Here is a 12,601-nt window from a genome sequence, read left to right on the forward strand (position 1 = left end):
AAATAGCTGAAAGAGGATAATAAGCGAAATAAATTGATGGCCCTTTCGGTGCCTTTAGCCTTTACAGCTAAACATTCGGTGACCATCCTTGTATAAGCTTAGCACTAAAATTGGTTGAGTTAGGTTATCGTGTAGGTCACGTGTTTTATAAGAGTCACGAACAAATGGAGGTTTGCACAGTTTGTTATAAAACAATAGCCTCTCGCATCGCTCGGCCAAGTTCTTGTTAGATTTTAATCCAGAAGCCCCTAGAGTGTCTGTCTCCTCCTTTTTGTCGTCTTTTGGGTACCTGGTTTATTTGCATCCCTCATTTCACTCTGAGGGAGCAGAGCAGCAGTGTCCCACAGCAGCGTCGCTTGGTGATATCCAATCAGTCGAAATCGCTGTCCCCTACCGGTCACATCCAGCCGCCGTCTATATCTTACTCACCCCCGCACGGCATCATGAGGTGTATATCTTTGAAGAGGGTGCAGCAGTAGGTCGGATCAGTTGTCTCTTGAAAAATAAAATAATTATATCGATTTTCTAGGAGCCCATTTTTGTCTTATTAGTTGTTTATATAACCGCAGTATCACATAGCTTTATGATAACTGTTATTACTGTTGCTAACAAAAGTTGCTGTAGCTAATCGCCTATGTTTTAGAATTAATAAACGTAAGTTTCAGTTTTAAAAAGGTATAATCTAACGAGTTGGTTAGCATGTGTTACAATCTTTTCATTGTAATGGACCCACCATTGAACTAACAATATATACGTATTTGCGTGATAAAGTAAGGTATTGATATCGCAATATGTGATTTGTGTGGCAGGTATGGCAGACGATTTTCTACTTAAACATACATGGTATATGGGTATATAATTATCATAATTATGAAAGAAAGGCAGATGTCAATGTTTAACTACAGTTTGTCACAGCTATCTTCTAATGTATAAAAGTTAAGGCTTCTAGATGCATGAGTTTACTACATACATGACTTTTAAAAAAATGTTAATAACGGTGACTACAAAATGGTTGCTTGAAGCGTTTTGGGGTAAATATTGCAGTAGTATGTTTTGTCGAAAATTTTCAAATTATTTTTCTAACATAAACAATTCGATACTCGATTAAGCTTGACTTAATGACAAGTAATTTTGTTGAATATTGGCTGAGGTCTTCCTTAATCTTTTATGTTATTCTGTATACTTAAATGAAACTCTTGTTGATATCAAAGCGGTTTTCAACTGTTTGGATTTTGGCTAGGTGTGCGTATACAGCATACAAATAAAGCTTATTTTTTGTAGTACTATAATATGTGTAATGGTCAAATGAAAGTTTACGTTACACAGAAGAATGCCGTATCTTAGGTAGAGTTTGATGAGACCAGAATATACAGGTTCGCTTAGACTTACGTTTATTTATTAGAATTTACATAACATGGGAGCTCCAGTTATAGATTTTTTAACGTATGTCCTACATATATGTCCCACTTCAGGCTGTTTTGTACTGTTTCAGATTTTTATAGCTGTTCATTTCATAGAGTGTCAGACAGTTACAATTGGGTGCATAAGACACGTTTATTGAGCCTAGTGTGTAGAATAGTATCTTGGGACCATAGTAGACATCATTGTCTTTAACATTTGTATCCACTCGAACATCAGTGACTGTGGTTGATGTATGTACATATGTGACATTTAGTATTGAGGCTGTTTCCTGCTTCTTATTTTGAACTGATTGTTGGTATTTTAGTTTATCCATTGCTTAGTATCAACTAGTTTACTTTGAGCCAGCAGCTGGTTTTAGCTAAAATGTCAGCCCATACACCTTTTGCTGTATGACTGCATTACCAACGACCATCGAAATTCAAGTTTTGGTCTACATCTGGGAGGTACCGTGGTTTCGAGGTAGTAGAGTTTTTGAGATACTTTTTTTAGAGAGATGTCTAGATAAATATTGGTTTCGCATGTATAAAAGTTGGTACGTCTACAAATAGATGGAAAATTATGAAACATTATTTTAGAGTAATAGCACGTAGCAGTGTGGTTATTTTTTTACCGAACTGTCAGATCGGTATGAACCCAGTAACCAACGTTTTGTTGCCCTTAAGAAATTCATCACTCAAAGTTATCACGTCGCTTTGGCCTCATACTACTCTGTAGTAGCTTGCATTTGTATGAAGTCGTTTTGATGTTGTTCATATGGCAGAGGCAAATTTGCTGATTGGATAGCCTAGATCATAAGATAATCACTAACGATAAGATGGATAGCTTTTATGTAAAAAGAGAATAATTGCAGTTATAATACCGTGCAAAGAACACCAATAAATTTTCGGTTTCCAGCTGTGGGTTGTTCACTTCTTGCAATCTGTCTAATTCCCACAGTGAGGAAAACAGTAGATAAAGCGAGCAACATATACGAATCACTTTTCTATTCTTGCATGTCCATTACTTAGAAGAAAGAGGAATCATATGTTGATTTGTGTAACTTTTGAAAAATTAAGTGACAGTATGTAAATAAACCGATTTTGCTGGCTGGAGATGTGCTAACAGCTGGAGTTCTTTCAGTGGGTCTGTACGCCAGTACTCATTGGGAATTGTGGAGCTTTCTGTTACAAGCTTAATTTTGCTGTATATGAATTGCAACATAACCAATTTGGCTTTGCTTACTATAGGGGTATGGAAAAAAAGCTTGTTTTCCTTAGTGCAATTAAACCGTACACTGTTATCAAACCTTAATTATAGTCTGGTGTATACACACTCCTGCGAACCTTCTTTTTATATTTAAAGATGATTTTCACCGGTTAGCCATGAAGCTTGGAAGGGAAGGAAGGTTTGCAAGCACTGTTCCTCTTAGACGTTGGGACGATTTTTAAAAACCGTCAAGAAAGATGTCAGAGGGCTACTAGTGAGGTAATCGCAGCAAACGGGATTCTGGTCATCTGGAAAATGTTAACCATACGAGATTGGCAATACAAGACACGACCAGACCAGCGTTTGTAAAGTTTATACTAGGCCTCCATGCACTGTTTCGTAATCGTTTGGTGTATTAGTTGGCAAAAGCCCCAACGTTCGCCCAAGGGCTTCACAAGCTGCCTCTTAGGTTTTGAAGCATATAGCGCGCTTATTGCAAGTCGACATTAGAAGATAGCGGAGGTTAAGCTGCCGCTTTTCTTGATTTCTGCAATAACTGGCAGGTAATAGAAGCGCCCAAATAGAACCAGTTGCCATTCTATAACAGGATTTGTAAATTATGGGCTTTACCATCTAACGTGCGGTTTGCAGGATAATTATCAACCGGACGATCACTGCATTGTGAATTTTGTAATACCTAGTCGACGAATTCCATGCTAGTGTATGTAGCCGGAGCAGATCGTTCGAAAAAGCGGCAATTCGTTTTGTTGTTATGTCAATAAATCTATTAATTTTAACTCAAATAAGTTGTTGAAAATAATAAACTGAGGTCAGTAAATCAGGGGATAACAATGAATATCTTTCGTATGTCGCTGACATGACGTTATATACATATATATTGAAAAAACGAGCGGTCGAAAAACTCTAGGTTTAAATCGGTGTTTCTACTTGCAAGATCTCACAGAATATTATTTGAATTAAAAAAAAAAAAAAAAAACAGTATTTATTTATTTGAGTTAGAAATAAAACTAGAGAAGTATCATAATTAGTACAATGCTCCGAAAATCTATACCAATCATTGTTCGCATGAATAAATCCGAAATCGGCTATTCAACCCTTAAATTTTGCGGTGAATAGAAAAAACTATAGAATATCGTTAACGGGAAACTGACTAAATAGACTCATTGGGTTAAGGTTATTTAACTAAAAAGTTTTTCTCTGCTTTTAAAACTCGCCCGAAGCACCCCTTTCTAAGTCATCACATTCCTGGGGGGCACTGGAGAGGAGAGCAAGCGCCGCGGATGCAGGATCAACGAAAAAGCTGCACAACTGGCTTTCGCCTATCACAGTTAGCGCGACATCGAAATCGTCATCATCAGCTAGTCTTCTTTGTCGAACCTTAGGTCCAAAGGTGAAGTCAGGAAACTGTGAACTAAGCGGGTAAACAGGGTTCCCCTCTTCGTCCCATCGCCCGTAGCAGTCCCCCGCTGGAGGAGATAAAGAAAATAGAAAAATCGAAACGAGGCTCGTTTCGCCAGCAGGCGGCCAATTGCAGCACAAACAGAGCAGAGGCTCACGTGCATTCTAAGATCGTGAGCTTCACAGGCGTTCGACTACAGGTAATGTTACTTCTTCATCACACCATCAGCAATCGTTATTCCTGCTGCTACGCCTGGCGCTTCTAATGCAAGAACAACCTGCGTGCTCCATGCTCAGCCTTCCTCGGCCTCGACAGCTTTTCAGACACAGCAGGGCGAGTGTGTGAATTCTCTTTATGGGAGGGAGGATTCAGCGTTGCGCAGCGAAGCAGCTCCTTCGGGTGCGCGCTGGCCGCTGCGAGAGCGGCCGAGCAGCAGCTAGTGGACCGAGTGAGACCTCTAGGTGATGGGACTACCCCCTCAAAAGCCCGCAGACTAGCAAGCTAGTGCGTCAGTCTTCATCGATCGGCGGTCTTCTGCGCACGCACGGTAAGAGCTCACTACAAAGCGCCATCACACATAGGTTACACACAGACGGATCACATAGTACAACAAAACACTCCAGCAACTGTAGGCCCAAAAGAATAACGGTTTGCTATAGCGACAGTACTAGAATGTGTAGCTAGAACTACAATACATGCATCTTCTCGAGTTTAAAAGCGAATATAAAACAATTGTTTTATTCGTTTGAAAAGAGTCGTTTCAAGACATTACAGTAGCATGTGACTCATAGTTTTCTCATACATTCACATAGTTATGGTAACTAGGCTCTAGATAGAGGGTGGTTAGCATAATAAGGCTAAATTGACGAGTCAAAATACAAAAATCTGTGAAATCAATGAAAGCTGTGAAAGACGAATGTGAATTACAAATTAAATTGATTATTGATTTTGAATCCAAAGACGACCGGTATTAAAAATGAGGGCGCGTGCAGTGGCGTTATGTGTAGTGATTTCAACTAGTGCGCTTGTGTTAGCGGCCCCAACCACGCAAGGTATCCAAGATTTCGATCAAGGCGCCAATCAACTTTCCAGAAGGGGTAAGTAGGTCAACAAAGTATCTTTATTTACGTTTTGAATCTCCTCATTGCTGAGTAAGTGGCTGCTTTTTTAGTACCCAAACTAATAGTGCATATATATATATATATATATATATATATATATATACGATACCGGCGAAAATATTTAAAATTAGATATAATATTAGCACACGCCGTCACACTCGATCGTGTCACCGATGTCGATGTTCCAATGTAACATCTAGCACCTTCTGCGTTCAGAGCTACTCTTTCCTTGGAAGTCTGTGTACTCAAACCAGATGGTTCTTCTCGATCGTTGAGGCGGCACCCATTGACGCTTGGGCGTACGCACCTGGACGCTTTGTGCACCCGCTTGCTTTGCTTCTCGAATTAGAGCTTCCCTTCAGGCAGAGCCTTTACGGGAACGTTTAGCCTCTAGGTTTTAAATTTTGGCAACTTTCACACCAAGCCACGCTCTTCCAACTTAGGTATACCCTGGAGTCGATATGGAAGCGCTTTAGTAACCGACGTACGATTTTTGGAGGCTTGCATGTTTACCTATCTTCCCGGAGTGGCGTAACATAATTGCGGCTTAAATTTGAACGCAATAGCGCTATATTCCCTTTGATTTGACACAGGAGCTCGTTGACGAGTATCTACCCAGGAGCATCTTATTAAATTTAACAATAATTTCGTGGCTCCTTCTGTCACGCTTTTCGGACATTTGCCGCTTTAAGGTCTCCTAGCTTCAAACCGGGTACTATCCGGAACGAATTGTTTGTTACGTTTCACAATAATGTATCGAACCTCGTTGTTACTTGCGATGCAATCCTCTCTTCGGGACGACTTTCTGGACCTTAGCATACATAGATCTGCAAGCTATTTAACATGCTAGTGGCTGACCCCATTAACGGTCCGATTCCAACTACACATAGACGTGTCTGGTAGTCGCTCGCAAGCTTCGCATGGAGCACAGCTTCACGGCTGCGCTACAGTCAGATGGTTCATCAAGTCGTCGCCTCGGCATGATTCCATTACTCCATGTCGAACCAAAAGAGCAATTGAAATGTTCTAATGAGAAACGTTTTCTTTGGATAAATGTTCTTTTAAGTTCTATAGACACATGCGTAGTATGCCGTGTGCGGCGGTGCTTCTCTTAAGAACTACTCGAATATATGGGTCTTGAATTTACGCCGTGTCATCCCCGTGCTGCTTACAAACGATTCGGATCGATGCTGAGCTAGGCCCAGAAGAAGTGTATAAACAAACTTGAGCATGCACTTATGCAATCAACCATAGACACTTGCTGCTGTCTCCGACGTTTTAATCTATTTCTCAATCCACGAGTAGTGGTAAATTCAGGGGCAGCGCGTCTTCCTCCGCCCGCTCTGTCAAGCGTTCCACTACAGACCTTAGCATTACAGCTTAGCCTTCTAGCTAATCTACCTTTGAAATGACTACTACCTGACCTTGAACAATTCGCCTTCTTTTCGCTGCCACCAATTGCAGTGACGAGGCACTACTACGCATACTACGGAAGCGGTGATGTGCACGTTTCCACGCGACCTTCAAATGCGTGTTCCTCTGGCCTTGTTGGTATACCCTTCAATGAGGAGCTGCTTTTTGTCAGTCTTATGGTACTAGTCTCGCGTGAAGGCCACCGGCTCAGCAATCACCGGAACGACTTTCTCGGTTACGAGTGCCTTACAGCTTTTGGCTCTTAAGACTCTTGAGACACTGCTAAGTCTTAAGATACTGGGAAGTGCCATGGGTTCACACAGTCGGTCTTGTAGGCGTATCCCATGTATGAGCGGTGTTTTCTTTAAGGAGGTGGGAGCATTTTCCTCTTTTAGGAAATATTTTCTCCTTATTCGTTAGGTCTCTCTAGCGATGTGTGATGTCTCAAGTTATATCCACAATTTTTTTGTGCAGGCGTTTATGTCTTCTGCACCATTTACGCCCGCATTTTAGTGGCTTTTAGGTTTCTTCTTCTCTTTCATACTGTTCGTCTTTCGCCACTCTAGACGGATGGCATGCTGCACATACATCCCTCATTGTGACGGTGGAAAAATCTCCTCAAAAATATTTTGCACATATTTCCGTATTTGAATATGCGAATTATGCAAAGCTGCATAACGATACCTATCTAAATACCGCTCCAGATTCCACTGGAATAAACCGCAACGATTAATTTTTTTTTAACAGTTTATCGCGAGGTTTAAATGTGGGACTATCCCTTGATACCATGGTAAAAAGGCGACTTCGAGATGTTGTCCACCCATTAAGAATAGTAAAAGTTGTTAGAAAAAAAAGAGTGAAACTTCTATTAGCTTGAGATGCGCTCAGTTTTTTGTAGTTAGTAAGGATCTTATAGGACAAAGAGCAATGATCCACTAAGCGCGATTTACCGGAATAACCCCTGCAAAGCCTAAAAAACTTATTACTTCGAAATCCGATCAGTTTGGCACCCGGGTACCATCTTTTACATGACGCCATACTTTATCTAATGCACGTCACCGGGCTCGATGCAACCAACAAAGAAGTAGGGAAGAAACTACGCCAATAACGTATGGGCTAAGAAGGGTAAAAGCACTCAAATAGTGCAGGTCAAATGGGCTTTCATGGGTATAAACGACAGTTATGATCCATCGATTAGGATGCAACAGATACTTGCAAACAATACGCTATTCAAGGTAAGTTCTAGAACATACAGCCTATGTGATATATGCAATGTATCTGATGATGACGTCGTATATATATTGAAGATCTGCATACAAGGAAAAGGAAGAGTGAAATAGAAAAAGGAAAAAGTAATAAAAAAAGATGTGATTGAAAGTAATTTGAACGGAGTGAGAAGCTTCGACGAAAGTATGCCAAATTTCTAATTAGGTTGATCCAACAAAGTTATGTCAGATTATAAGAACAACAAAGAAGGTTTAACGATGCATTAATAGATAAAGAGATAAAAAGTAGGTGCGTACAAACATGTGTCATATGCTATTTGTTTAAGTAAGATGAAAACCTCTAATATGAGATTTCATAAACTGGTTAAACATCTAGATTTGGAGGGAAACTTAAAACATGATGTTTTTTCAAATATATATCAAAAATAAACTGTAGAAGTTATCGAATCACAAGCAAACATTAATCTAACTCTCAGATCAGTGATATGTTATCCGAACATCTACAACATTATATTTATCGTTGGTCATGTTGCAGAAGTTGTACCAGATATATCAGGAAGTCTCGCAGTCAAGGCTGCGGTTCAGGCCCAGGAAACATCGATCGTAAATCAAAGGACCGCGGAGCTTGAATTTGCTCCTGCTTATCCTGTGCCGCATTCCCAGCAGAAATCTGTCGAGGATCTTACTGGTGTAGACCATGTTCTTCAAGCTCATGCAGAAGGGGGCTCTTCAGAAGCGCAGGGCCTTATTACACGGGTATCGGAATTGTTGAAATCTGCAGCCTATGTCAAGGATGTCACTCAGTCGCTGCCTAGTAAGTGTTGCTTTACATATATATATATATATAGTCAACAGTAAAGTTTTAATTCATGTTGTAGCATATTTCGTCAACTCTATTTCGTTTTTATTTATAATCATGGATAATTTATAGGCTAGAAGGGTTTCATATACAAAACGGTGAAAATTATCTCGTTGTTGTTAAACACGGGTCACGGAGTTTAAATATATGAGATGTAATTATATTCAAGTTATTCTTAGTAGTAGCTTTTGTCCGCTCTAATGTTACTTCACATCATTTCAGGCAGCGTGGCAGAAAATATCGTGACCCCTCTCCTTGTCTTGTTCAATACGGTTGGCGTCAAAGAGAATACCTTATTTAAGGAGGGCAAAGCAAGACGGCTTGTTGTACCCACACTCGTCACCTACGAGGTTCGGCAGAGCATATTTTCGGAACTGGATGAAATCCGACAGAATGAGCGCTTCTGGGACGAAATAGATAATTATGTGGATACTGCCTGCACAAGACTCAAGGTTATAATTTACAGTTAATCTTGATGTTTATGATTATTTATATATTTTTTTATTATTATATATTATTATTATTTTTATACTATTTATTATTATTTATATATTTATTTTATTTATATATTTAATATTTAATATTGAGAATTGCAAGTATACGGCCAGTTTGTCTATTAAGTACATGGTGACTGCGTGTTTACGGAAATAGTAAGGTCCATTTGTAAATAGCTTACCCTGTATAGATAAACAAATTTTGGTTCGGAGTATTTGTAAAGGAATTCTTGTAAAGCGTTTGTTATTTTAATTGGTAACGATAACTTTTTTGTTGCAGCGTTATATCGGTAGGCAACGACCACAAATCAAGCCCACCTCAGGTAGCTCTACTACTTTGGCACCGGAGCTTTTAAGAGCTGCGGTTGTTCCAAAAAGTCCGAAAATCGAAAACTCGCTTAGTACCACGACCACGATGCCAGCGTCTCCCACAGTCCATGCAGTTACAGCTCCCGCTGAAGGTAGGTCAGATATGCAGAGTGTGACATTTAGTACAACTATTGTGCCGTCCATAGCATCGACTTCTCAACCGCCAATCACCCAAGCAACAGCTGCTCCAGATACTTCCTTTACCACGTTAAACAGCGTAGCCAAACTCAGCCCAAAGGGACTCAAACCAGAAGCTTCGGTGCCCGAGCTGCAGGCTTCGGCTCAGGCCAGAGCAGAAAAGGTGGAGACTATTGATCATTCTCAAGCTACTAATCAGGTCGAACAGCTGAGCGGCAACCAAAAGCGAACTCAACAAACCGTTTTGCCTACTATGAGTGAACCTTTAAGCAATGCACAAATTGCAGCAGAAACAACGTCGTTCCCTGAGGCTGCTCTGAAGCCCGTTGTAACTACGGATACCGATCTAGAAAATCTTCACGAAAAACCCAAGAAACCGGCTGATGAAGACGTTCCCGTTTACTCTGCCGAACAACTGCCAAAACGTTCCCCAGTTAGCCAAGGAAAACCAACCGATTCACTGGAGTTGACACCTGAGCTTCCAACAGGCATGGCCGCAACTCCCGAAGTACCTGTAACCGCCGTAGTCACTAAAATATTTGCGCAAGAAGTCCCGTCTACTGTTCAGCCTGACGTGAGCCAACAAATAATCGTCCCCTTAGTGCCGGCCGAATCTTCCCATGGACCGGCTGTTGCGGAAAAACCAGCCGCCGCTATAATTTCAGGACAGATTACTATCGAAGCTGCGAAACCTCCACCCGTTACGTCCGGCATTGACCCAACCGGCAGCCCTATCGGTTCGCCGAACGATGTTAATGCCTCTCATGTTCCTACTTCTCATGTGGTGTCCCAATTAGATCACCCTACTATCACAGCGAAGTCGGTGAATCCAGCCATTGTCACTAGTTCAGTTCCTATCGTTTCACAAGCCACGAGTGTAATGTCGCTGCAAGAGCCTGGATCAGCTGCCACGGTTACATCTCATTCTGTGGGTGCTGCCGCAAATACGCAGACGGCTATTCCCATCCAACCTTTAATCGCTTCGCAACGCGAGTCTGAGATGACCGTACCCGGACCAGTCGTGCAAACATTTAATTCGTTGAAAACCCTACCAAAACAACTGAGTGGAGATGCGGCCGCTGACACTGTCATTAACAAACCTGTTGCTGCACCACTGTCCGTAAAGGGCGTTGCGCCTCAAACGGAGACCGAAGTGCCCAAACTCGAGGGGCAGAAACAGCTCATTTAATGAATAGCTCCAACCGCAGCTGAACAGATGAAAGTAGCTCAAGCTATTCATTGCAAACAGACCGCGAACAGCTTCGGTAATTCATAATAACTCCTATGTCGGGAATTGTGTTTGTCTATGGAGAACATAATTAGCAATCTGTAATCATCAAGTAGGGAGAAGTGTTAGAAATAATTTCCTCGTAGATAAATAAATGACCAAATTCACATGAGCCAGTCACAGGTTAAAAAGGAATGCCAAAAATAAACGCAATGCTTTAGCCATAAGACGTGTGCGCTTTATTATTCAGTGTATTCAGATTAAGCAACAGGAAAGAAAATCTTTTGTGGTTTCTAGTTGAAGGTTTCTAGAGTTACTTTAATACGTTTGTTACCAATAGCACATGAAAAAGGTAACCTCCTGTGATACGACTTACCGAACCTTCAACATACATAGTTTAAAATCGAAATGTGATTTGTAGGATATCTTTGAGTGCAACTCACAACGGACTGGATAGCCAGTCTTAAACTCTTAAACTTAAAAGATAGTTCACTTTCTTGTCTATTGCGCAGAGAAAGTTAGCCTTAGCCAGCTTTCATGTATATTTCATGGCCACACTTAAACCCTTGAAAGCTGATGGAGTTTCAGTATTGAAAGCACCCCGTGTTAACCGCGTCTTACAAGGAAATACTTCAAGAATTGTTTCTGACTCGATGAACTTGCGCGCTTCGCCTAGCGTTTGATTTATTGTTGATTTAACTAATTTGATTCTTTGATGTTATATTTAACATAACGAACTTGCTCCGCCTTGCACCTAGCCTGATGTAAACTACAAGTCGACAACAAACTTACATTTCTATCGATTTGCAGTCGAAATTTGCGCAGAAGATTCCCTTATTCTGTGACAGTAATTACTTTTCTTGATTGAGTAAATCTACTAAAAATAATTACCCCGTTGCATTTGGTCGACCCTATCGTTGTTTAACTATTCCAGATGCCACGCTACAGTTATCTCGTCTGCCAGTCCTAATATTTCGTCCGTTCTAGTCCTAATTTCCAACGCCGATTACTACTCAGTCACGGACATTTATAGACGTGCGTCCAAACTTCTCTCTTCTTCATCTTCTTGCTGTATTAATGCTGTTATTCCATTGCAACTGTCCGATTATAGTAGTCATATTTTTATAATTTCGTCAATTTCTTACTTATTGTTCGTGTTTCAATTATCTTGGCACCATTATTCTATAGTTCTCCTCCAATAATACGTTACCGTGCTGAAAGGGATGTTTCAGTAACTTCGATAGTTTCTCGCAACAAATCTGTTAACCCACTGCATGTACCTCGCTACTCCAGTAACTGAGCTCAACTTCGAAATTGTTAATATAAACCTAACGGGAAGTTTTACCTCACCTATACAAATAAAATTAATCTCTGAGTGTGCGCGGGGCGCCAGTTTGGGTTACTTTTAATTTTCCACTGGAACGCTGTCGTGATCTCGATAGCCACGTCACTTAAAAAAAGTATAAATTTAATGCATGAATATGAAATGTATGCCAAAACAGTTTATATTTCTTCACACAATAACATTATGCCTTCTAATAGGAGAACGAAATTATTCGCCAAACTACAAAACATGATTTATAAGCTACTTCGGCACAAACCATCACCTAAGCGTCCACATTATAAACGAATTTAATGTTGCATCGCCCATTTCTCAAAGCTTGAAGGAACAGTTCTGTGACATGAACAGTTCTCAGAATCTCAACGGTTGTTGAATAATTAGCGC

At 40.6% G+C, this 12,601-nt stretch overlaps 1 protein-coding gene across 1 annotated transcript; it reads left to right on the forward strand.

The window, feature by feature from the left end:
• The first annotated feature begins 4,465 nt into the window (after positions 1-4,465).
• On the forward strand, positions 4,466-11,104 carry LOC111266300 (uncharacterized). The gene is made up of 5 exons (XM_022843672.2): positions 4,466-4,574; positions 4,988-5,124; positions 8,323-8,601; positions 8,869-9,098; positions 9,421-11,104. Exons 2-5 carry the CDS (start codon positions 5,004-5,006, stop codon positions 10,834-10,836), a joined length of 2,046 nt encoding a protein of 681 aa, XP_022699407.1. The 5' UTR covers positions 4,466-4,574; positions 4,988-5,003; the 3' UTR covers positions 10,837-11,104.
• Positions 11,105-12,601: the final 1,497 nt, after the last annotated feature.

The sequence above is a fragment of the Varroa jacobsoni genome, unplaced genomic scaffold (assembly GCF_002532875.2).
Source record: "Varroa jacobsoni isolate VJ856 unplaced genomic scaffold, vjacob_1.0 scaffold_1070, whole genome shotgun sequence".
Lineage (NCBI taxonomy): Eukaryota > Metazoa > Arthropoda > Arachnida > Mesostigmata > Varroidae > Varroa > Varroa jacobsoni.

Coding starts and splice junctions, on each gene's coding strand:
- LOC111266300 (XM_022843672.2), top strand. CDS start 5,004: ATGAGGGCGCGTGCAGTGGCGTTATGTGTAGTGATTTCAACTAGTGCG. Junction 5,125..8,322: donor CAATCAACTTTCCAGAAGGG/GTAAGTAGGTCA, acceptor GTCATGTTGCAG/AAGTTGTACCAGATATATCA. Junction 9,099..9,420: donor CTGCCTGCACAAGACTCAAG/GTTATAATTTAC, acceptor TTTTTGTTGCAG/CGTTATATCGGTAGGCAACG.